Raw genomic sequence first — 26,723 nt, forward strand, 5'->3', positions numbered from 1 at the left:
CCCCCCACCTCTGTCTTAAATATACATAAAGACTTGGCCTCCACAGTTTCCTGTGTCAAAGAATTCCATAGATACACCACTCTCCAGCGAAAGAAATTCCTCTACATCTCAGTTCTAAAAGGGTGCCCCTCTATTCTGAGGCCTTGTCATCTGCTCTTAGACTCTCACACCACAGGAAACATCCTCTCCACATCCACTCTATCAAGGCCTTTCACCATTTGCTAGGTTTCAACAGGGTCACCCTTCATTCTTCCGATTTTCAGTGAATACAGGCCAAGAGCTATCAAACACCCTGCATATGAGAAACCCTTCAACCCTGGAACCGCTTTCGCGAAACTCCTCTGATCCCTCCAATTTCAGCACATCCTTTCTCGGGGGCCAAAACTGCTCACAATACTCCAAGTGAAGTCTCACCAGTGCCTTATAAAGTCTCAGCATTACGTCCTTGCTTTTATATTCTAGTCCTCTTGAACACTGCATTTGCCTTCCTCATCACAAACTCATCATGCAAATTAACCTTTAGGGAATCCTGCACAAGAACTCCCAATCCATTTGCATCTCAGTTTTTTGCTTTTTATTTCCATTTAAAAAATAGTCTACCCTTTCATTTCTTCTACCAAACAGTATGACCATACATTTCCAAACGCTGTATTCCATCTGCTATTTCTTTGCCCATTCTCCCAATTCGTCCAAGTCCTTCTGTAGTCTCTCTATGTCCTCAAAACTACTGCCCCTCCATCTACCTTCATACTATCCGCAAATTGAGGAACAAAACCTTTAATTCCATCATCCAAATCATTGGCATATAAAGTACAACTGATTGGTCCTATCACAGACCCCTGTGGAACACCACTAGTCACCGGCAGCCAGCCAGAAAAGGCTCCCTTTATTCCCACTCTTTGTCTCCTGTTAATCAGCCACTGCTTTATCCATGCTAGGATCTTTCCTGTAATACCATGGGCTTGTAACTTGTTAAGCAGCCTCATGTGTAGCACCTTGTCAAAGGCCTTCCAAAAATTCAAGTACACAATATCAACAGATTCTCCTTTGTCTATCCTGCTTATTATTTCTTCAAAGAATTCCAACAGATTTGTCAGGCAAGGTTTTACCCTTGAAGAAACTATGCTGATTACAGCCCATTTTATCACGCGCCTCCTAGTAACCAAGACCTCATCCTTAATAATCGAGTCCAACATCTTCCTAACCATGGAGGTCAGACTAATTGACTTATAATTTTCTTTCTTTTGCCTCTCTCCCTTCTTGAAGAGTGGAGTGACATTTGCAATTTTCCAATCTTCTGGAACCATATCATCAAGTTTGCCAATGACACGACTGTGATGGGTCTCATCAGCAAGAACGACGAGTCAGCTTACAGAGAGGAGGTGCAGCGGCTAATGGACTGGTGCAGAGCCAACAACCTGTCTCTTAATGTGAACAAAACAAAAGAGATGGTTGCTGACTTCAAGAGGGCACAGAGCGACCACTCCCCGCTGAACATTGATGGCTCCTCGGTAGAGATCGTAAAGAGCACCAAATTTCTTGGTGTTCACCTGACAGAGAATCTCACCTGGTTCCTCAACACCAGGTCCATAGCAAAGAAAGCCCAGCAATGTCTCTACTTTTTGTGAAGGCTGAGGAAAGTCCATCTCCCACCCCCCATCCTCATCACATTCTACAGGGGTTGTATTGAGAGCATCCTGAGCAGGGGCGTCACTGCCTGGTTCGGAAATTGCACCATCTCGGATCGCAAGACCCTGCAGCAGAGAGTGAGGTCAGCTGAGAAGATCATCGGGGTCTCTCTTCCTGCCATCACAGACATTTACACTACACGCTGCATCCACAAAGGAAACAGCATTATGAAGGACTCCATGCACCCCTCATACAATCTCTTCTCCCTCCTGCCGTCTGGGAAAAGGCTCTGAAGCATTCGGGCTCTCACGGCCAGACTATGTAACAGTTTCTTCCCCCAAGCTATCAGACTCCTCAATACCCGAAGCCTGGACTGACACCTTGCCCTACTGTCCTATTTATTATTTATTGTAATGTCTGCACTGTTTTTGTGCACTTTATGCAGTCCAGTGTAGGTCTGTAGTCTAGTGTAGCTTTCTCTGTGTTGTTTTTTATTACGTAGTTCAGTCTAGTTTTTTGTACCGTGTCATGTAACACCATGGTCCTGAAAAACGTTGTCTCATTTTTACTATGCACTATACCAGCAGTTATGGTCAAAATGACAATAAAAGTTGACTTGATTTGACTTGAAATCTAGTTATCCTTGAAAGATCAATATAAATACCCCCATGATCTCTTCAGCCACCTCTTTCAGAACCCTGGGATGTACACCATCTGGCCCAGGTGACTTACCTACCTTCAGATCTTTCAGTTTCCCAAAGAACTGTCTCTCTAGTTATGGTAACTTCACACACTTCATGATCCCTGACTCCAGGAACTTCAACATTGAAGAATGATGCAAAATAGTTAATCAGTTCGTCTGCCATTTCTTTGTCCCCCATTACTACCTCTCCAGCATTACTTCCAGTGGTTCGATATCCACTCTTGCCTCTCTTTTACACTTCATGTAGCTGAAGAAACTTTTGGTATTTCCTTTAATATTACTGGCCAGCTTACTTTCGTATTCCATCTTTACATCCTTAATGGCTTTTTTTAGTTGCCTTCTGTTGGTTTTTAAAAGCTTTCCAATCATACCTGCCAATCTGCAACTGTGCTGAAACCTCATCTACTTTATTCCATATACTGCGTGCATTCAAATCCAACACCTTCAGTCCTGTATTCACCCTTTTCGATTGTCCATATTTAAGTTGCAACTCATCCTGTTGACTATAATTTTGCCCTATCAATAGCCTTTCATCATTACCACATTGCCTCTGTTTGCAAACCAGCTACCTCAACTTCAGCACGATTATGCTTTTCCTATGATACTTCTTGCACCATGCCACACCATGCTCAACTTTGAGTTCTAACTTTGTCTGAGGTCTTACCAACATCTTTCTCCACAACCTCTCCACTAAGTGTTCTGGCACTCTGGCTCCCATCCTCCTGCATCTCTAGTTTAAACCCACCATGGGGCATTAATAAACCTTCCCACTGTCATTGGTATCTAAATGCACCATGACTTCTAGCTGTTCACCCTCCCATTTAAGAATGCTGAGGACTTGATCTGAGATATCCTGGACTCTGGCACCCAGGAGGCAATATACCATCTGAAAGTCTCATTCTCGCCCACAGGACCTCCTGTCCATTCCCCTAACTAATGAATGCCCAAATACTACAGTGGGCCTCCTCTTCCCCCTTCCCTTCTGAGTCACAGAGGCAGACTCAGTGGAAGAGACCTGACCACTGTAACTTTCCTCTGTTAGGTCCCCCCCCCACCCCCGACAGTATCCAAAGTGATGTACCTGATTGTTGAGGGGGATGGCCATAGGGATACTCTGCACTGGCTCCTTAGCCCCTTTCCACATCCTGATTGTCACCGTTTCCTGTGTCCTGCACTCTGGGTGTAACTACCTCTTTATATATCCCATCTCTCATCCCCTCAGCCTCCCGAATGATCGGGAGTTCATCCAGTTCCAGCTCCAACTCCTTAACGCGGATTGTTGGAAGCTGCAGCTGGATGCACTTCTCGCAGGTGTAGTTGACAGGGACACTGGAGGTCTCCCTGCCCTCCCACATCCCACGAGAGGAGCACTCAACTATCCTGCCTGGCAACTCTGCAGGATTACTTAAGGGAAAAATAATATCTTTACACAATTACACCTGAGATCTTCGTGCTCTGTGTTTTCATTCTCAGTGTGCCAGAATTTACTACGGCCCATTACTTAACAGCATCTGTTAGTGGAAAATGGTCTTTGCCTTCACCCTGCAGTTCCAGTTATTTTGCCCAGAAAACGGCAGTGTGGGGCAGACAGCTTATCTAGCACCTAAGTAAGCAAGTCAGTTAAAACATTTTACCTAACCAATCATTGAGGATAGTGAAAGGTCTGGCAGGGAGATAAATTAATGTGGGCAAACTCAATGTCAAACCAGACAGTAAAAGAAGTAACGGAATAGAAAGAAATAATGGATTAAATGAGAGACAACAATGATAGGATGGTTAAGACAAACATCACTTGAAGCTCAAAAGGAGTTTAATTTGACAGCCCTGACAATCACAATACAGGATTAACCCATGACCAATGCTCCTGCGGTTGGGAGCAAGCCAGCTCTGCACTGCCTATTCATTAATATGATTAATATGGTTGCAGAGAACAGCTGCTGAGTGTCTGCATATCTCAGTCGAGTGGAGGCCATTAGCTGAAGCCCACCTGCTCTACGTACAGCCACCTGTGCTCTGGCTAGAGCAGATGACAGATCTCAATGAAGGTCACCTTTCTGAAGCGGGATTTTACTCGCTGAGGTTCAAGAAGAAAAAAAGGTCCTACAAAACCCTGATAAACATGGCTTCTTGTTGAGAGCCCCAGTCAATCCCACTTCAATATCCTGACTTGCTCTTTGCATCTTCTCCACGTTCTCTTGGTTGCATTGTATTCCAAAAGGAATGCCGATGAGAACGCCCAGAGATGGGAAAAATTGGATTAACCAGAAGTCTTGAAGCAACAAGAAAACATTTTCCACATCACTCTAACAACTTTTAACGAGTTCTAGAACCTATGAGCGGTTGTTGAACAGTGGCATCAGCCAGTAGAAATCAAAACAGAATTAACTTGAATGTTACTGAGAATCCCCTCCTACAGAGGTGATGAAAGGTTCTTCACTGTGTAATATTACTGCAGAACGACAGTGTAGTGGTTAGCAAAGGGCTTTACAGTTCAGGCAACCTGGGTTCAACTCCCGTCACTCCCTGTAAGGACCATGTGGGCTTGCTCCGGTTTCCTCCCACAGTCCAAAGACGTACTGGTTGGTAGGTTAATTGGGCATTGATTAGTCTAATGTTAAATTGGGAGTTGTTGCGTGGCACATTTGGAAGGACCTACTCCATGCAGCATCTCAAAACAAAAATAAAAATTTTGCCGCAGTGCTCACTGGAGCAGAGAGCTCTAAAAGGGGAGCACTGGCGTCAAATCAGAATTAAACATAGTTGGACATCACTGTCTGCTGAACTTGCTTTAAGGCAGCAGGCATTATCTGTACACAGTGGCTTCACCAATATGTTTTCTTTCCCAAAGAATAAAGCAATCACACAGAGTGCATCCGAAAATATGCATCATGGATCTCAATCTCCCCATTCAGAACCTAAAGGAATGAGGTTCCATTCTCATGAAATCCAGCTTTACAGATCAAAGCAGATGGCCACCTGCAGAGAATGGCCATCTGTTTGCCACTCCCTCCCTACTCAGCTGGTCTCCGATGTCCACTGCTGTATGTTGAAAGACAGAAATCACCTGGAGGCAAAATGGCCTGCAGATGCTGAAACGTGGAGCAGCGACCTGCTGGGGCAACTCAGCGGATCAAGGAATTACTGACATCTCAGCAGGACTGAGAACTGGGAGGCAAGATGGCCAGTATAAAGCGGAAACAGGGAGTGGAGCAACAGGAATCCAAGGTGATTGGTGGGCTGAGAAGTCACCTGACCTTCCATGATGCAGATGGACGCAGGTTTACTTAAAAGTGCAGCCGGATCTATAGTCCATTCATACCAGAGCTAGCCTCTCATTTGAACAGGGCTGTCATTACTCAGTAAAAAGCTACAAATAAAGCAAAATAAAAATAGCACTTTTGAAATGATTCCTGTTGAAATATTGCTCAATAAGACTCCATGTGGCAATGTCAATTAACATCCAGCTGATGAATCTACACCTCACTATTCTTAATATAAAAGATCTTCAGGGAGATAAGAGGTGACATATAGGAAATGCACCTGAGACATGCTGTCAGGCAAGGGCAGACATAATAAATGTTTGAGAGGAAACGTGGGCCTGAATACTTGGGAAGAGCAATACTTGTGGGGGTCTATTTGGGAATCCTTGAAGAAGACTGGAAGCTGGAAGGGTGGGACTGTGAGGCTCACAGGTGAGGGGAAGGATAGAGGCAAGGAATACAAAGGAACACCGAAACAGGAGTTAGTTCCTAGCAACTGATGAGATGCTTGGAGTCACCGAGGGAGAAGAGAGCCAACAACTTCAAGCAAAGTTTACAATATCTGTCTATTCATTTCCATAGATGCTGCCTGGCCTGCTGAGTTCCTCCAGCGTTTTGGATTTCCAGCATCTGCAGACTTTATCATGTTCATTTTTATATTCATAGAACCCTACAGCATGGAAACAGGCCTTTCGGCCCACTTAGTCTGTGCCAGCCGTCAAGCACCCATTGACACTAATCCCGTTTTAATTCAAGAATGTTAATAACAACTCTACCACATACCTGCAAACTTGAGCAGCAACTTAGAGTGGCCAATTAATCCAATCTGCATGTGTTTGGGATATAGGAAGAAACCGGAGGACCCACGGGAAAGGCAGAGGATTACAGGCAGTCAATGCAAATTCCACGCAAACAGCAGAGGTCAGGAGTTGAACCCAGGTCACTGAGCTGAGAGAACACAACTTGAGATTTACCAAGGGTTCTTGCTAACCCTGAAAGTAAATTTGAATACTCTGTTTTATTATGTTTAGCCTGTGCAGCATAAATTTAAGATGCCAAACTTGTGAAAAACAAGCATGGCAGAAGCAAACACAAGGACAGCATGATAGCAAAGCAGTTCGCGCAATCGCCTTACAGTGCCAGTGATCGCCGATCAACAGTCTATTCCTGCCACTGTCCGTAAGGAGTCTGCACATTGTCTATTGGCATTTATGTCTGCTGACACAAGGGGGCAGAATCTCACCACAATAGGAATTGTAGATGACCTTGTGGGGAAGCGAAATGGCAGTCAGCCTGTAGGACACTGACCCTGAAATGGAAATCGTGTAGTAGTACTAAGCACTACCAGCATTTAGCCTTCTCATGATGGTCGTGCCTACACTGAAATGATCTACAAAAAGCCGGCAGTAGCATGGTTTACTTCACCCCCTGTACCAAGAAAGAGAAGGACATTCTGAGAGGCCTCAAGATTCCATAATCATGACAATTTCCAGCTCTGATTGCATAACACAAAGACCCGACCAACATCAGCAGGGTCCTCCTAAAACCTCTCCTCCCAATGGTCAAAGAGCTGTTCCCCATATTATTTGGTGATTATTTTTTTCACTGGCCACAACTTCCAGGAGAAATGCAGGGAACGCAGTGAACTACTATACGTGGGTGTTTTTGCTCTGTCAATAAAAAGCTGCCCACAGAAATTTGCTACAACTCCTGACTCGTGATGGTACGCAAGCTGACTCATGGAGCCACACTAGATCCAACGTCAGTGAAGACTGGTGCTAAGCCAGGCTGAGACATTGCACAGGCACTTTTCTCCATTAACTTCACCGCAGCGCTGCCCCTCACCTCCTCGCCACAGTCCTCTGCTATGGTGGCTCCATTCTGCAGGACAACCAGGCAGCTATTCAGTCTACGTCCCTCCCACCCCACAAGGAAAATTACCATAACTTCAGGCATGGAGCTGCGGACATGAATGGTGTCTGCGTATGCACGTACCCGGAGGTGATGCTCCAAATACTCACTAAATCACTCAATGTGCCAGCCAAGCCTTCAGCCTCCAAGGCAAAGCGCGCCTGAAGATGAAATCCTCAAACCCAGCACGAAGCCTCATGATATTCTAAGCATTGTTCCGAGACACAGTTTATCAGGAACCTCAAAACACAGAAGAGGTAACACCAACAGTTTATCCACAAAGTCATCCAAGTCAACAGGGAACAGGGGTTCCCAACCTGGGGTCCACAGGCCTCCTGCTTAATGGCATTGGTGCATGGCATAAGAAAGGTTGGGGACCCCTGACCGGGAAGGATAAGTGATCCAAAGTCAGTGTCATCTCCCAAAGCAGAGGCCCTACTCAACTGGTTTCTATAAGCAGCACAAATCACTCACAGGCCTTCAGCAGTCTTCCAAAACAGATGCTATTCTGAGCTACAAAAAAAAAGCAGAAGAGCTCAGCAGGTCAGATGGCATCTACAGAGGGAAATGTACCGTCGATACTTTGAGTCGAGATCCTTCACCTGGACCCAAAACATCAACCGTCCACTGATCCACTAAGATCCTCCTGCACTTTGTATGTGCTCCAGATTCCAACAACAGCAGTTGCTTGTGTCTCTACCCTGAGCTGTTATCAGGGGATTACCAGGTGGACAGAGGCGAAGATTTAAAAATGTTCTCAAAGCCTCCTTGCAAGAAGTGTAACATCCCCATAGAAACCCCTAGTTAATGACCACTTTAAAGGGAGAAGTGCCATTCATGGCACCAGTGAGAACCCAGAATCCATCCAAATGGAACACACAGAAGCCTTGTGTAAGCATGCCTCCCATTACAACCACCCGGCACCCCCTACATCAAGCATCCCGTCCCACATTGGCCTCATCAGCCACCAGAGAACAAGACATTAAATGATCTTCAATCTAGACAGACTGCCTAAGAAATAGCTTTTGCTGAAATAAAATTCTATGGCTGATAGAGATCCAAAATAAAAACAGAAGATGCAGGGAATGCTTAGCAAGTCGGAGAGTATCCATGGAGATAGAAACAATGTTTCAGCTCAATGGCCTGTCATCAGAATGGGGATAGCTACAGACAAACAAGCTTTAAGATGCAGAGAAAGTGTGGGGAGAACAAAAGGGGGAGTCCACAACAGGGTAGAAGGCAAAAGAGATTCAATTACAGACTTGATTTACTTGCAAGGGATGCCATACTTCAGATGGAAGCATGTACACCATTTCCATTTCAATCCTGGGTGCGATGTACATCAAAGAGAGGGAAAGAAAATGACTGCTTCTCAAATTGTGTTGTCAGAATCGTCAGAACTGCCCGTCCTTTTTGTCTTTGGAAGTGAAAGGAATCTGATGAAGCTGGAACAATCAAAACAGAACTATCTTTGTCTTTGCCAAATACTTCTAAGGGAGCGCACTTGCTTCAGCAGTTCCCTTCTACTGCACTTGGGCAGCCAAAATCTCATGCTGCATGTGTCAGGAAACATAGCACTTTGCATATGCTGTTAATCCCTAGGGAGAACATTTCAAACTGATTTGATCAGGCTTCAGAATGCCTTGTTTAATTTTAACCAGTATTGTCTACTCCATCAAAAATGATAAACAATTTTCACAAAACACACAGCAATTCTCTTCCATCTCCACAAATATACCATGAGCTTTCGTCAGCAGTAATGTCTGTCATCTTGTTCTTTAGTAAGGGCCAGGAACACATCACAGATCTGAGGCTCTGAGGTTACAGATACACCCTATCCTTGTTATTTGTGAGGCATACATTCCTCACAGTCGACACATAATGTGAAAATGCACAATGTGAATAATTATTTAAATGGAGAAAATAGGGATGCATTCCAGAAGGCTTCCTAAATATGTTTTATCTGTAATTTATTCACATTTTCATACCAATACGACACAAAAGTAGTACCACAAGGTAACATTCGTATTATAGTTCAACAAGTTAAGATAAAATTCAATGTAATAAATCATAGAAAGTTAACATTCTAGGGTGTATAGTACTCACCAACAGTGGCAGTAGTGTCCCAGAGCTGTGTTACCTTCAACTGATGCTGCGCTGTTTATAATTTCCAACTTTTTCAAGTGTTAAAGTGGTTCTCTACCACTCAGCTGATGGCCCAGGACATGACATCGGACACTTAGGAGGCATAGTTAAATATCTCAAGCACAAAATCACTGCACTGTAGGTAAAACCAACAAAAGTTTAAGAGCTCAAGATCACACATCCACACCTTGCCAAAACCAATGCGAGACTGGCGGGAGTGAGACTGTGAGGCATGCGCACCTGACTTGTATTGGTGGGAAAGCTGTGCTTCTCATCCCAACAGTGAGACTGTGAGGTGTGTGCACGTGACTTGTATTGGTGGGAAAGCAGTGCTCCCCACAAAACTGTGAGCTTTCGATGCATACAAGGAGATGATGGTAGAAATAGGTTCCTCGCATAACTGTGAACCCATATTGTCTGAAGACACATATAACGAGGATAGGGTATATTATAGCACCATGTTGGGCCCATATACTGTTAAGTCTCTAATAAGTAATGTGATAACACTGAACAGGTCCAGTTCTAATAGAGATAAAACTATTATATGAAGGAACCAAACGAAAATGCAAACACAAGAGATTCCACGCGTACTGTAAATCTAGAGCAACACACACATAATGCTGGAGGACATCTGCAGGCCAGGCAGTATCAATGAGTAACAAACAGTTGACGTTTTGGGCTAAATCTCTTCATCATGACTGGAAAGAAAGAAGAAAGAAGCCAGAATAAGGTGTGGGGGGTGTGTTGAAGGAGTACAAGCAGTGGCAAGGAGCCATAAACTGTTTTTAAAGTCTTAAGTAATTTCATTGTATTATTATTCCTGTCATAATTCTTTCACATCAGTAATTTTCATCTCTCAAAGTCAAAACAGTGAATATCATGTGCCCAGTGACATTGCAGGAACAGCAGAGGTATACAAGTAATGCTTATATACCACAAAATTCACTGATCTAAATTTTTGACATGAACCAAAAAGATAAAGCATACTTGAAGGATATGGAAAGTTAATAGCCTTTTTCTCACAGTGCACTTACACATGGTAGATTTATCACCCTTGGTAATTAAACCCAATAGTGCCCAGCAGTATCAGTTGTCTGATTGAAATCACTGATGCTGTTAACTGTTAAATGACAAGAGCAAAGGACAGTGTACACAGTACACAGTGTGCTTCTTGATTTACTGTAGAATTCTAATTATCTAACAGTAAGTTTAAATTAAATATTTTTATGGCAACCATGTTCAATGAGGTGATAGGTGGAAAAAGGAAGGGCTGAAGAAGTAGGAATCAAATTAGAGAGGGCAGTGGACCATGGAAGAATGGTGAAGAGCAAGGCCAACGGGAGGTGATGGGCAAGTGAAGAGAAGGGATGAGAGGGTAACCAGAATGGACAATTAAAAGAGAAGGAGGGAGAGAAGAGAAATTACTATGGAAGCGTTTTTTAAAAATCTTTCCTGGTTACCTGTTTATGCTAAGCCTGCTCTATTACAATGAATCGCAAGCTTCAATATCAAATATACCTCAAGATCTTCTATTCTTCTTTGGGTGACATGAAGAATTTGACCAAGCATAAGAGGTCAGCTCTAATGACTAAACAACCAACCTGAACCAATCCTGGCCCGTGAGCACAACAAATATGCACTTGACCCAAAATAAGTGAACCCTATATATCCGACTTTTAAAAGCAAATCACCAACTTTTCATCACTACTACATTTATTTCTACAGAACTGGTGGCCGCTGGCTCTGCTTGGCCTCAGTCGAAGGACATAGACCTACTGTGCATTCCAAACCACTCAATCTCATAGTCAGGTTTCATGGTTTGGGTCAAGTAACAGGACTCAACCAGCCATCTTCTGTCAAAAGAGACCCTTCTTAACCTGATGCAATATTATAAGAAATCTCATAAGTTCCTGTGGCACTCTTGAGGATATGGACTTCACGGACTAACAGGTTATCTTCTTCCCTGAAGGCCAGTCAGGAAGGTTTACATCCTTGACCCCTCTCCTCTCTACAAAATCCCTTTCTCTCAAGGCTGTCTCTGTGATAATCACACAACCACCTCTGAAAAGCTGCTTCCTGCACTTTCCTATCCTCCCCCAGCTGATCTCCCAGCCCCTAACCTAATACACTCTGCCAGAGATGATAACCCTCCTTCTGTCCCCACAAGCACAACACAATATCCCCCTGCTCGAGATCCCAACTTCCGCCCAACTGAATGCTGCCTCTGATGATCCTCAGCCCCCAATAAAACCGCCATCCACTGCCTTGATTAAGCTGGCTGCAGGTAAAGTTGGCCAAGCCATAGACACGTCTGCACAGGTTCTGGGAACAATGCCTTGTTTAGAGCTACTGAAGTTAGGGCAGCAATGAAAGATTGGTTGGCCCACGGCACTTACATTGCCTCAGCAGTTGGGTGCATTGCAGTTTCTACTGATCCGCCCATGGAGTTCTCCTTTCGTAAACAACAATCTCAATCAGCACTACTGGGTTTGACATGTCAGTACCTGAAAAACTGCAGATCCTTGAAGGGCAGGGAGGGAACTGTTGGAAGTTGCAGGTTCACAAATAAGACTTATTTTTTAAAATGCATTAACAGAGCAGACGTTTTCCTGGGAGCAACCTCTTTACTCTAGAGGGGAGCAATTTCCATGAATATGTGCCTTGTGCTGCAGACGACAGTATCAGACTGACAAATGCCAACCTACAGTTCCCTAAATACTTGGTCGCTACTGCAGAACCATTAGCGACTTGTGTTTACAGCAACGTATCATTCCTTCCCATTATGTAACTCAGCAGCTATGAGTAACCGATTGATCCACAGCAGACATGGGTCTGCTTCTACCAACTGAATCACATTCACTTAAATCACTTGCTTGCATAGAGATTTATTTATCACAAGTACATCGAAACATAACTCGGCCATGGACTGTCCCAAGCCCGGCTGAGAGAGCAGGAGGGTCGGGCATGGGATTAGCCCATCCCAGAAGAGCACAGTGCAACAGAAAAACCCATGGAAGCTCTAGAGGGCTCATTCCTGGGGCAGGAGGGATCTTCGATGGGCTACAGCTGGGGAGAGTTTGAAGGACTGGCCCAGGATGGGAACTCTGATGAGCTGCTCTCAGTGGCCTATTCCCTCGTTGGGGTGATGAACTTAAGTACATTGAAACACACAGTGAAATGCATCGTTTGCATTAAAGCCAACACAGCGGGGACAGCCCGCAAGTGTTGCCAAACTATCCCGGGTGGTTAGCGTACCCACAGTGCTCTCCAGAGTAACACCGAACACAAGCAACAAAACAATAACAAGCCCTTTTCCTCCCTCTCGCGCATCCACACCAACGTTAAAACCACCAGAGTACATGTACCACCAAAGGGGAGAAACACATTCAATCAGAATGTGAGCAAAGCAAAGCTGAAGGAACACAGAACTTTGAGCTTGAAATGAGTTAGAGGCACAGTAATTTAGGGTCATGTAGATCAAAATTATATTAGTACGTACTGATGGAAATCAGAAAGTTATTAAAAAGGTTCATAAGAAATCAGGGGAAAAAAGCAACTGCAGAGACTCTGAATACAATAGTTTAATCATCATTGACTACAGGACTGGTACCAGGGGACTGTTACTCTTACTGTACCATTGTTTAAAAAGGGAAGAGATAAACCAGTTTAATAGCCTCATTGGTGCACTGGGTATTGGATTCAGTTCTCTGGGACACTAAAAACATTAGATGTGCTTGTGTAAAGACATAAATTAATCAAGGACTTTCAGCATAGATTTATTATGAAAAGATCACTTCTGACAGCTTGATTGACTTTAACAAGGAGTATCAATGAGGTCAGTATGCTAGATGTAATCTGCATGGATTTTAACAAGACTTTGTAAAGAACCCTTCTGTTTCTGACCAAATTGGTTAAAAAAAGTAAAAGCCCACAGAATCTAAGGGAAAGTTTCAAAACTGGCTCAGCTGCAGGTAACAAAGGATAATGGTTGATGCAGCTTTACTGACAGGACATGGTGAGTAGTCCCTTTCTTCCTCTTGTATTTATTAATTACATAGATTTGTATGCCTGATGCATAATAAAGTTAGTAGATCATACAAAAATTGGGTCTGTGATGACAACTATAAGGAAACTTTAATCTGTAGGAAGATATTGATAGTCTGATCAGGCGGGCAGAAAACTATGTCTGGGCCTGGTATTCACAAATATATTCACAGTCTGCTATAGGAACACCAATGCCCTCGAAGAGAAACACAGACAAAAAGTAGTGGAAGCAGCCTGGTCCATCACAGGTAAAGCTCTCCCAACCAGCCACTGAGCACATTTATAAGAAGGACTGTCTCGGGAAAGCAGCATCCATCATCAAGGACCCAAACCATCCAAGCCATGTTCTCTTCTCACTGTTCAGGAAAGTGGTACAGGAGCTTCAGAATCTATACCTCCAGGATCAGGGACAGTTATTACCCTTCAACCATAAGGCTTGAACCAGAGGGAATAACCACCCACCCCAACACTGAACTAAATCCACAATCTATGAACTCACTATCAAGGACTCTACAACTTGCATTCTTGATATTTATTGCTTATTTATTTTTTATTATTATTTCCTTTTTTGTTGTCTTTTGCACATTAGTTGTTTGTCCATCTCTATCAGGAGCAGATTTTCTTTGATTCCATTGTATTTCTTTGTATCTACTGAGAATACCCACAAGAAAGTGAAACTCAGGGTAATACATGTTGATGTATGTGTACCTTGATAATAAATTTACTTTGAACTGTGTGAGCTAATATATTTGGGTGGTCAACGAGGCAAGGAAAGATACTGGGAGGATACAGGAGGTGAAGAATGGAAGTTTTCAGGTCATTAAAGATATTGAGAAAAAGTTAAAATTGTTAAAAGGGCATAAACGAGTTGCTTTCCTGTTTGTCAATGCATAGAATAGAAAAGTCAAAGACATTATGCTAAATACAAGTTAAGCCCCTCTGCAAGAGTATTGTGTACAGTTCAGATCACCACATAATGAGAAAGATATGACTGTGAAGAAGGCACAGAGGGACCTGACAGGAAATTTACCAGAACTGGACAGTTGTATTCATGCGGATAAAATGGGTAAGTTAAGGTTAATTTTGTTGTATTAGAGAAGACCAAGGATCTGCAACATTAAATACCAAGAAGGTCCTGGATAGAATAAATAGGAAGAAACGATTAACTCTTAGCAGAAGAGAGCATTGAATGAAAGCAACTGGTAGAATTATTAAAGGAGAAATGAGGAAAAAAATGTTTTCAGCCGGAACATTGAAACTCTGGATTCACAGCCTGAAAGATTCAGAGTTACATTACATAGAAACTGTATTTGGATGTATACCGAGAGCCACAAACAGCAGGTCTAAACATGTGTTGAAGATGGGAGCTAGGCGGATAAGATCACATTGCTAATGGAGTGGCTCTCTTAGTCATGTATTTTTCTTAAGTATTTTTCATATTAACTGAGATCAGCATATTAAGGAAGTAGAGGTCATCCCTAACATGCTGCACCATTGCATGTTACAGAAACTATACTGCAGCTGACAGGAAGGCTCTACAACGGATAGTCAAAACTATCAATTGCATCACCAGCACCAGCCTACCCACTGTTTAGGACATATATACAGAAAGGTGCTGGAAAATGGCCAGTAGTGTCATGAAGGATCCCACAGACTGTTTGCCCCACTCCCATCAGGGAGGAGGCTATTTAGTATTCATACTAGGACCACCAAACTCAAAAACAGTTACTTTCCCCAAGCAGTGAGGCTGATCAACACCTCCACCTACTAACCAACCCCACCACCCACAACCACTACTTTATAGTTTTCCTGCCAGTCTCTTTATGTACCAACACTCCTGTACCTAGCATCATTTAGGGACAAACAATGCATGTAAGCTATTTTGTCAGCTTATTGTGTACTTTTTTGTGGTGCATCAGATCCAGAGTAACCGTTATTTTGTCCCCCTTTACAGTTGTGTACTCCTGCAAGAGGACCGCAACCTCTACATGGTTTGGAGGCTTGCGTGCCTCAATGACCCTGGAGAGCTATGCTGGCTGCAGTCAGGGCTTTGTGCTTTGGCTCTTGGTAGAATCACCCATGCCAAACAGGTCAAAGTGTAGAAGCCAGACTAAGAGTCGTAACTGGTCCTCCTGGTTTGTGGGTTCAGCTCAGGACTAATAACCCTGACTGGTCAAACAAAACTGTTACAGAAACAACAATGAAGAGTCCTTCTGCATCTGTGTGCGACAGTATGAAGATGGCCAAGGACAGACAGAAACGGAGGACTTTCATTGCTGCCCTAAATGCCAGCAGGTATAACAGGAAGTAAGCAAGTAAGCACACTTGTATACTGGAAATGATATTAAACAACTGTTGTTTAAACCCTTCGATGGATAGATCCAAGCCCACCCAAGTTCTTCCGAATAAATCGGCCTCTCTTATCAACTCCTTTATGACTGATTCAGCAATTTTCGAAATTTGGCGTTTTTTACACCCCAATGACAAAGAGTTTTCATACTTTTCTCATGTTTATCACAATTATTCAAGAATTGATTACTTTTTCATTGATCACCGTTTACTTACAGATGTTATCGATTGTAAATATGACTCTATTACCATTTCTGATCATGCACCTTTGAAGTTATCTATTAAGATAATGAATTCATCTATTAATGCTAAATTTTGGAGGTTCAACTCCATTTTATTGCAGGTAGACTTTGTCAATTTTATCAAACAACAAATTGATTTGTTTTTCTCAACAAATTCTACAGCAGAGATCTCTAGTGGAATTTTATGGGACACTTTTAAAGCATTTATTCGTGGACAGATTATTTCATACTCGGCTGGAGTTAGGAAACGAACTAATTCTAAAATATTAACATTGGTTGATAAAATCAAAGCAATTGATAAGATTTATTCAGTGACCCCCAGCAAAGAACTCTATAAAGAAAGAGTGGAACTTCAAATGGAGCATAGTTTGTTATTATCCTCTTCGATTGAAAATCAGTTATTTAAATCTAGAACCCAGTTTTATGTATATGGAGATAAGTCTGGTAAATTATTGGCTAATCAATTGAAAACTGCTTCGGCTAAACGACAGATTACTAGGATTCGTAAACAAGATGGCACTTTGACGATCGACCATAAAGAGATAAATAAAGCCTTTCAAGATTTTTATAATTCCTTATATCAATCAGAATTTGCTGAGGATTCTTCTATAATAAATGAATTTTTAAGGAAATTGAATATTCCAAAATTAACAGTAAAGGATAGTGTTCCATTGTAGGATTGCTGCTGCAGTTCTATGCTGCAGTCATTGAGTCTGTCCTGTGCACCTCCATTACTGTGTGGTTTGGAGCCGCCACCAAGCAGGATAGAACCAGACTACAGCGCACAGTGAGGACTGCCGAGCGCATCATTGGAGCGCTATTGTGGACCTGTACTCTTCCAGGTTGAAGAAGAGGCCGGGGAACATCATAAAGGACTCCTCCCATCCTGCGCACGGACTGTTTGAACTGCTTCCGTCTGGTAGGCGCTTCAGATCCCTCCAGACTAAGACTAATAGGCACTGGAGAAGTTTTTTCCCTATTGCGGTCACTTTGCTGAACAGTTAACTGCCGGTTAACTGTTGGCTAACTATTACTTGGATTGCACTACTTGTATGTATAATCTATATTTTCATTTATATTTATCATCTGTTATGAGCAGAGAGACAACATCCGCCGGAAGTAAATTCCTTGTATGTGCACAGGTACTTGGCGATTAAAGTCTGATTCTGATTCTTAGATACACCTATCACGGAAACTGAAATAAAAAAGGCTATTTTTTCAATGAATTCCAGTAAAGCTTCTGGTCCAGATGGTTATTCTACAGAATTTTTAAAATCTTTTTCCTCTATACTTCCTCCTTGGCTTTTTAAAATTTTTAAAGATGCGTTAATTATAGGCAAATTGCCACAATCTTTTTATGAAGCTTCTATTTCTTTAATTCTTAAAAAAGATAAAGACCTTATTGAATGTGCAACCTATCGGCCTATATCCTTGCTGAATATGGATTTTAAGATTTTTAGTAAAATTTTGGCTACTAGGTTAGAAAATATATTACCTCAAATCATTTCTGAAGATCAGACTGGATTTATTAAAAATTGCTATTCATCTTTTAACATTAGAAAATGAATTAATATTATTTATACTCCTTCACCCAAAATACCAGAATGTGTCATTTCTTTAGATGCTGAAAAAGCATTTGATAGAGTTGAATGGCCATATTTATTTAATACATTGCAGCGTTTTAATAGACAACAGACAATAGGTGCAGAAGTAGACCATTCGGCCCCTCGAGTCTGCACCGCCATTCTGAGATCATGGCTGATCATTCACTATCAATACCCAGTCCCTGCCTTGTCCCCATATCCCTTGATTCCCCTATCCATCAGATATCTATCTAGCTCCTTCTTGAAAGTATCCAGAGAATTGGCCTCCACCGTCTTCCGAGGTAGTGCATTCCACACCTGCACAACTCTCTGGGAGAAGAAGCTCTTCCTCAACTCTGTTTTAAATAACTGACCTCTTATTCTCAATCCATGCCCTCTGGTACTGGACTCTCCCAACATCTGGAACATATTTCCTGCCTCAATCCTATCAAATCAATTTTTAATCAGTTTTAATTTTAATTCAAAATTTATATCATGGATTAAATTAATATATCATAAACCCTTGGCTTCGGTTTTTACCAATAATCAAAGATCTCCTTTTTTTCAGTTATTCCGTGGTACAAGGCAAGGTTGTCCTTTAAGTCTTTTACTATTTGACATCGCTTTAGAACCTTTGGCTATAACCATTCGTGAATCACCTAATATTTTGGGTATTACTCGTGGGAGGGGACGTATAAGTTATCATTATATGCTGATGATTTGTTACTATACATATCTGACCCTGAAAGATCTATTCCTGTTATTTCGTCCTTGCTTGCTCAGTTTAGTAACTCTTCTGGTTATAAATTGAATTTTAATAAGAGTGAATTATTTCCATTAAATATGCAAGTTCCAATTTATAAACATTTACCATTTAAATGTTAAATGTTAAATTGTTACAGATAATTTTACTTATTTAGGTATTAAAATTACTAAAAAAACAAAAAGATTTATTTAAAGCTAACTTTTTACCCTTAATTGACCAGATTAAGCAACTTGCTATCAGGTGGTCTCCACTATCTTTGTCATTGGTTGGTAGAATTAATGCTATTAAGATGATGGTATTACCCAAATTCTTATATTTATTTCAAGCATTACCAATTTTTATTCCTAAATCTTTTTTTGATATTATTGACTTCAAAGTATCTTATCTGTGGCAGAATAAAAATCCTAGACTAGGCAAAAAATATTTACAGAAGCCTAAGGAGGAGGGTGGTTTGGCTTTGCCAAACTTGAGATTTTACTATTGGGCAGTTAATATACGATATTTAATATTTTGGACACAAGAATTGATTACAGCTGCTTGCCCACAATGGGTAAATTTGGAATGTAAATCTGTACAAGACTTTTCATTGTTTTCAATCTTAGGATTTTCACTTCCTTTTTCTTTATCTAAATAACTAATCCTATAGTCAAATACACATTGTGAATTTGGTTTCAATTTCGTAAATTTTTTGGTTTGAATAAGTTTATTTTATCATGCCCTATAATATCTAACTATTTCTTTCGGCCCTCTTTTATGGATCAAACTTTTCTTTTATGGAAAACAAAAGGTATAACATGTTTTCGTGATTTGTTTTTGGATGATAGCGTTATGTCCTTTGAACAGCTATCTAATAAATATAATTTACCTAAAACCCATCTTTTTAGATATTTGCACGTTAGAAATTTTTTGTATAATGAGTTACAGTCTTTTCCGAAACTATGTCCATTGGACATTACGGAAAGAATTTTAGCTCTGAATCCTTGTCAAAAGGGTTTAGTAGCTGTCATTTATAATATGATCATGAAAATACAGCCAGATGTATCAGAAAAAATTAAGAAGGAATGGGACGAAGAACTTCATTGTCTTATATCCACTGAGCACTGGGAGAAAATTTTACTATTAGTCAATTCCTCCTCTATTTGTGCTAAACATGCTCTAATACAATTTAAGGTTGTACATAGAGCTCATATGTCTAAGGATAAACTTGCTCGATTTTATTCTCATGTTAATCCAACCTGTGACAGATGTCATTCTGATGTTGCCTCATTGACCCATATGTTTTGGTCTTGCCCTTGTTTACAAAATTACTGGAAAGATATTTTCAGTATTATTTCAAGAGTTCTGAATATTAATTTCCAACCGCATCCTTTTACTGCAATTTTTGGTTTACCAATGGTGGATAATAGTTGTTTATCCTCTTCATCTTGACGAATGATTACATTTGTTACATTAATGGCTAGAAGATCTATTTTATTGAATTGGAAAGAAATTAATCCTCCAACTATATGTCAGTGGTTTTCTCAAACTATCTCTTGTTTGAGCTTAGAAAAAATTAGGCGTTGTTTTTGATCCTTCAGTTAAACTTGAAGAAACTTGGAGACCATTTATTCAACATTTTCATATGAGTTAAATTGTCTTTTCCTAAACCTTACTTTTATTATCCTTAATTATTTGGATGGAGGTTCGGAGTTATTGGCACTACTGTATGTATTTAACATTATGCAACGGCCCATGTTGGTTAGTGCTTTTTTTTCTTCTCTTTTTTTGGTTTTTTTTTTCCTTTTTGTTTCTTTTGTTCATAAATACTATGAGTTTGGGAGGCTATATATATTTATTATTATATATTTGAATGTCTACTTAAACTATCAATTATGTACTCTCAAACACTTTGTATTCATGTTTCATTTATGTTTGTTTAAAAATTAATAAAAAGATTTAAAAAGAAAAGAAAGACATTAAACAATCCTGAATCAGATTTTTAAAATACATTACTAATAGGAACAATCCTCAGGGTAGAAAGGAACTATCTTATACCAGAAAAGTCTTCAAATGCTTAATAAATTACCTCATAGGAAACAGGGATGAGAGAAGAATTTGGTATAATATGGAAGAAAAGCACACAATATAAAGATATGAATATTTAAATATTTAAAACAGATTAAAGTAGAAAAAGCTACATAAGTCTTTGGAAATAGGAATTATGCCAAAGAACTGGGTGGCAGCAAGTGTTATAGTTATGAAAGGGAAATGATAACATAGAAATCATATGTAAGCTTTCAAACTTCATAATCTGTAATAGAAAAAGTCAAAATTCTAAAAAGACAAATTAATTGGCAATAATGTGGATTTGTTAAAAAAGACACACAATCACATAATTAACAACACTTTCTGGGAAAAGAAAAGCAAGAATGTTGTTTATTGATGGATTTTCAGTAGTCTGACAAAGTGCCTGAGAGATAGTGAGAAAATTGCAAAATCCAAAGAATGGCACTAAATGAAGTAGTGTGGGTTACAAAACGGAAAGAATTGGAATGAATTGTTGTCCGTGTGGAATTTTGGTGTGCCACAGAGATACAATTATTTGGCCACAAGTCACTTCACAGCAGTCTTATCATACTTGAAGTACAAAGGGACACTGGGCCCATACAACAGCATTGTCTCACTGATAACTCTCTTTCTGCCTTCATGTTTAAACACATGCCCAAGAGTACTGAAATGGAGTTTATGTAAGATGCTAAATAAGGAGCTTGGCAAAGTGTGTGGAAAATAGAGGAGGCTACTGGGTGATCAGAGACTGTTGTTTCTAAACATAAAATGTAGAGCACAGATCTTTCACTGTGAATAAGAGGTTGGCACTCTGCTTCTTGCCACTTGAATGCTTCGTTGCACATCAAAATGAATTTAAAAGTACTTACTCCAGCTGTCTCTTTTACTCAGTGTTTGCCAGAAGTTGGGGTATTTGATTCTCAGCATTTGATTATAATATCAACTCAGACATCATTTGCAACTTTTACAATCATGCAGGTAGTTAAAAGACATAACCTCACACAAATAACTCCCAGTGGGTCCAGTTTCTAACACTAGGCAATTTGGGGAGTGAAAGAAAACATTAATCTTCATATTGAGTTTATGACCCATTTTTAACTTATTTCCAATTGGCAGGAAGTGAAATCCACAACTAGAACTCACTTCCCAATTTTGCTTCACAACCGTCCAGTACTTGCTACAATCCACAGGAACATTTATGCAATTCACTGCTTTTGAATTTTCCAATAATTAAGGAATTATATTTTGTATAATTTCAGTTGCAAAATAAAAGCTTGGAAAAAAGTGACAGGCTCTATAGTCATAGTTAATAATTGAAGAAATGGACTTGAAAATTAATTTGCAGATTAAAGATCAAAATACCAAAAGAACATTTATAACTGCAACTTTTGATAGGAATGGTATACCAGCGAATAATACCGACTCTATTAGTGATGCTGAGATACATAATGTATATCCTTACCGGGTCTGCTGGAATCCATTCATGATAGACCACACAAATGAGTCTGTGAATGTTAGTTGGGGTGGAGTCTTACTGGTCACCTGAGTAGCACGCTTCTGGATGGAGTCTTCCACTGGGAGGCCAGCTGATCAGAGAGATTCTGTGTAACACAGAGACCCCTCCTGTCCCGTGGATAGCTTAGACAGCTACGACACTGCTTCAAGTTGCTGGCTGTCAAAGTTGTTATTTAATTACTACATGTGGGAAAACACCACATACAGAACAATCAAACTGTCCAACACTTTTGACAGGAAGAAAAATGATGGCTTTTTTTTCCCCATGAGTTTTTCTCAGAAGATCTATCCTGGGCCAGCTAGTGGGAGTTTGCGGAGATTTGGTATGTCACCAAAGGCTCCGGCAAATTTCTACAGAAGCCATCTGTAAAATGACCCAAGGAGAGCATTCTGACTGGTTGCTTCACAGCCTGATACGGGGGCTCCGATGCACAGGATCAAAAAGGCTAGAGAAGGTGATGAGACTCAGCCAACTCCATCATAAGCCCTAGCCTCCCCACCATCGAGGGCCTATTCAAAAGGATGTACCTCAAGAAAGCAGCACTTATCTTTAAAGACATCAAATTCTCAAACTTCAAAGATAAAGGCAATGGCATCCATCGTCAAGGGCCCTCACCATACAGGATATGCCTTCTTCTCACAACAACCATCAAGGATGAGTTACAAGAGCCTAAAGACGCACACTTAATATTTTAGGAAGGATTTCTTCCCCTCCGCCAACAGATTTCTGAACTGAACCTGAACCATGGACCTCACTATTTTATTCTTTTTTTCCCTTTTTATTTCTTATTGTGACAGTAATTTTTATGCATTGCACTGGACTGCTGCCACAGAACAACACATTTCAAAACATGTCACTGATAATAAACCTGACTCTGAAAATTTACTTTCAAGAACTAAGACACTAAAACAGGTGCATACACACAAAAAGTAAGCACATTGAAGTGATCTGAATTAAATCATGCCATCTACATGCTGTTCTGTGGTACTCACTTCTTCCCATTGACTTTCTGGTACAAGATCTAACCTACAGTCGTACAGGAAATTTTCCCAGCTTGGGAAACTGAGGAAGAATGTGTGTCAGAATCAACACATAATGAGCCCAAGTCTGATCTTCAGCCTCATGCAGTGAAATAGTTTCCGCTTCCTCTATGACAAGTCCTTTTGAGCTTATGATTGAGTCAATATTGTTTGAAACAAACCTCACAAACTCTGATGCAGCTTTTAGAATAATGATCTTTAGTATAATGATCATAATCAAGAAAAATTCCAAACATACATAATTTCAGACTGATATAGAAAGTAAATCAAGATGAAGACACAAGAGGTTCTGTAGATGCCAGAAATCCAGAATAACACACACAAAATGCTGGAGGTCAGGCAGCATCTATGAAAATGAATAAACAGTCAATTTTCTGGGTTGGGACCATTCATCAGGACTGGAAAGGAAGGGGAAGAAGCCGGAGTAAGAAAGTAGCGGGAGAGGTAGGAGTGCAAGCTGGAAGGTGACAAGTGAAGCCAAGTGAGGTGGAAGGTTATGGGTGGGGGAGGTGGGGTCAAGTGAGAAACAGAGGTGAAAGGTCAAGGTCTGAAGGAGGAGTCTGATAGGACAGAAGAGTGGACCATGGGAGAAAGGGAAGGAGGAGGGGTACCAGAAGAAAGTGACAAGCAGGTGAAGGGGTAAGAGGGGAGCCAGAATGGAAACCAATATGAAGTTTCTTTTCAATCAACACATCAGGATGTCCATGATGATGGCGACTGGTTGGCATGTCAGTGGAGAATCAATGGCAAACTACAATATGCAAAGAGCGCCTGTGAGAGGAAAAGTGTGTGGTCCTGATGTGGGGCTTTGCACAGACCACTGACAATTCTATCCCTCCCACAGATGCTACTGTATCTGCTTCATTCCTCCAGCTGATTGTTGCTCAAATTCACTGTGAACTGCAAGGTAGTACTGCTGCGACAGTAATACTAGGGCAGTAGCAGGTGGAGAGAATGGGGTGGGCTCAAGGTAGGGGTTGGGTATAATCTGGCCCATAAAATTTAACAGGAGAATTTTATCAAAAATATACTTACAGATATGGATCAACAAACAGTAATGTGCTGTACTTAAAATGCTTAAATTATAAAATTTTTCTAGGTAATAAAGGGTTAACATGAGGAGTGTTTGATGACCCTGGGCCTGTAGTCGCTGAAGTTTAGAAGACTGAGTGAGCATTAAAACCAATCAAATATTGAAAGGCCTGGATAGAGTGAACTTGGAGAGGATGTCTCCTGTAGTGGGGGAGTCTAGGACCAGAGGGCACAGCCTAAGAATATAAGGATGCCCCTTAGAACTGAGATGAGGAGGAATTTCTTTAGGGTGTAGATTCTGTGGAATTCACTGCCAGACAGCTGTGGAGGCCAAGTCATTGGGTCTATTTAAACTGGAGGTTGAAAGGTGCTTGTTAAGTAAATGCATCAATGGTGACAGGGAGAAGGCAGGAAACTGGGGTTCAGAGGGATAATAAATCAGCTATGATGGAATAGTAGAGCAGACTCAATGAGCCTAATGGTCTACTTCTGCTCCCGTGTCTTAGGATTTATTTGGTTCTTTGTCTAAGATATGTGAGCACAGAGAAAACCCATTTATGGAAGGAAACAATTGGTAGGCAGAAACCGAAGGTCTATTTCTGATTGAATCCTTGGAGCATTTATTAATCTATTGTGTGGAACTGGTGAGGAATGTAAAGAATCCTGTATTTGTGAAATTAATGAGAACTTAAACCAGGCATATCTGAACAATGAAATTGTGTTAGATGTGGACAGTTCTAAATATCTTCACTTTCTCCCTCTGAACTAGTGAGCTGTACTAGGCTGAACTCCAAACTGGATTGCCTACAATACAGGATTATTTCCACATGAGAAGCCAAAAGCACCCTACAGAGTAGAAGAGGATATTTGCTAACACTGCAGAGCTCAATGAAGCTTCACGTGTAGTTTGTGCCAGGATCTCCTGATGTTTTCTGCTCCACTGACATTGTTTCAGTAAAGGAGACTGACTGGCTCAGGTTCACTATTTGAATACAAGTTTAGTTCCAGCTGACATATTTATTTGGCTAACTTTGGACATCTAGTCACAAACTGCTGCAGGGAACGCTGAGAACTCAATACTCCCCCAGTATTTGAGCAATGAACTTGCAATCTCCGCAAACAAACATGGGGCACTCAAAGATATCTCCTCAGCCCCACCGCCACTTCACATTGCCCAAACAAATCCCCAAAACGACGCCATGTGATACTTTTCTAGTCTGGGCAGACAATGAGACAAGTGCTGAATGTAAAGAATCAATAAATCGACTTGGTTTACCTTATATCTACTGACTGCCTCAATCAATTCTCAGAACTTAAAGAGCTCAAACAATCTGGATTTTTTCCCCCTGATTTTCAACTGAGATTTGCAACACTATTCAATGTTCTTTCGTAACTTTTCATTTTATTTAATAAGGCCGAAAAGATGGAAGCCCTGCTGGAGCTGCGCTCAGGTTGTGGTCTCTGCCACAACTTACATTTTCGTGCTTCATGTGTTTCAGAAGTTTCAGCTCTCTATAAGCTCGTTTGGCGAACGTTTCACTCTGAAATGGGCGATGCAGCTTCTTAATTGCGACCTTGCGTCCCGTGCGTCTGTCAATTGCGGAGCTGTTGAAGCAACATGCAAATAAAACCACATTATTTAAATTCCAACCTTTGTTTGAAACCCGAGAGTTTTATTCATTGCAGCAGAAAACGATTCTCTTCTGCATTGAACATGGTGTGCAACCAGATATTTACAGTACATGCGCTTCACCCACACTGTCCTCTGTTAACACTCACCACACCGTCCCGTAGGCTCCAGAACCGATGTGAGTAACGTTTACGTATCGCTCCCGGACTTCCCACAGGGTGTTCTCGATGTTATACCTGACGGCACTCATCCTGTTAAGTTTTCAAGCTGCGAAAGACTTCAGATGCAAAGTATTTCCGATTCTCCCCACCTCCTTCAGCAAAATTGTCAGGGATAAATAAAAGCTTTTGAGGTAATAAGGAAATTAGATTCTTACTTCCTATCTTCGAAGATGTGAACCGCCCCAGGTAGTGGGTGTGTTTTCAGTCACAAGGTACAAATATTTAAAAGAGCTCGTTTCCACAAAGCTGACTTGGCCAGACGGGTTATAAGATAAAGCAATATCCAAAACTAGCAAAGGAAATGATTAGTCAGTTACATATACAGTAACTGGGAATCAATGACGTACTTTCTGTTTACAGAACTCAAGTATTACATAATTTTTCCTGCGAAGTTTCAGTCCTCTCTCACTGTCCACCACTAACTCGATCATGACATCTCTGTCTCTATCCCAGAGGACATATTAGCCACCAGAACCCAACGCAAACCCATGGCCACCCAACTTCTCCCACCTTGCTTCCTGTCAGGACCTAGTCCATTCATCCACTACCTCTAGCTGTGAGGGGCTTGGGTGTGACACACGGGCAGAAAAACGGCAGATCGTGTTT

At 41.1% G+C, this 26,723-nt stretch overlaps 1 protein-coding gene across 1 annotated transcript in view; it reads right to left on the reverse strand.

The window, feature by feature from the left end:
* Positions 1-26,326, reverse strand: part of LOC132381151 (mitogen-activated protein kinase 12-like) — a 78,357-nt gene extending 52,031 nt beyond the window's left edge. Inside the window, exons 1-2 of the mRNA XM_059950428.1 lie at positions 26,046-26,326; positions 25,742-25,871 (exon numbers count right to left, since the gene is read on the reverse strand). Of these exons, the coding sequence (XP_059806411.1) occupies positions 25,742-25,871; positions 26,046-26,146 (231 nt within the window). The 5' untranslated portion in view covers positions 26,147-26,326. The remainder of the gene's footprint in view (positions 1-25,741; positions 25,872-26,045) is intronic.
* Between the last annotated feature and the right edge of the window lie 397 nt (positions 26,327-26,723).

The sequence above is a fragment of the Hypanus sabinus genome, chromosome 25 (assembly GCF_030144855.1).
Source record: "Hypanus sabinus isolate sHypSab1 chromosome 25, sHypSab1.hap1, whole genome shotgun sequence".
NCBI classification, from domain to species: Eukaryota; Metazoa; Chordata; class Chondrichthyes; order Myliobatiformes; family Dasyatidae; genus Hypanus; species Hypanus sabinus.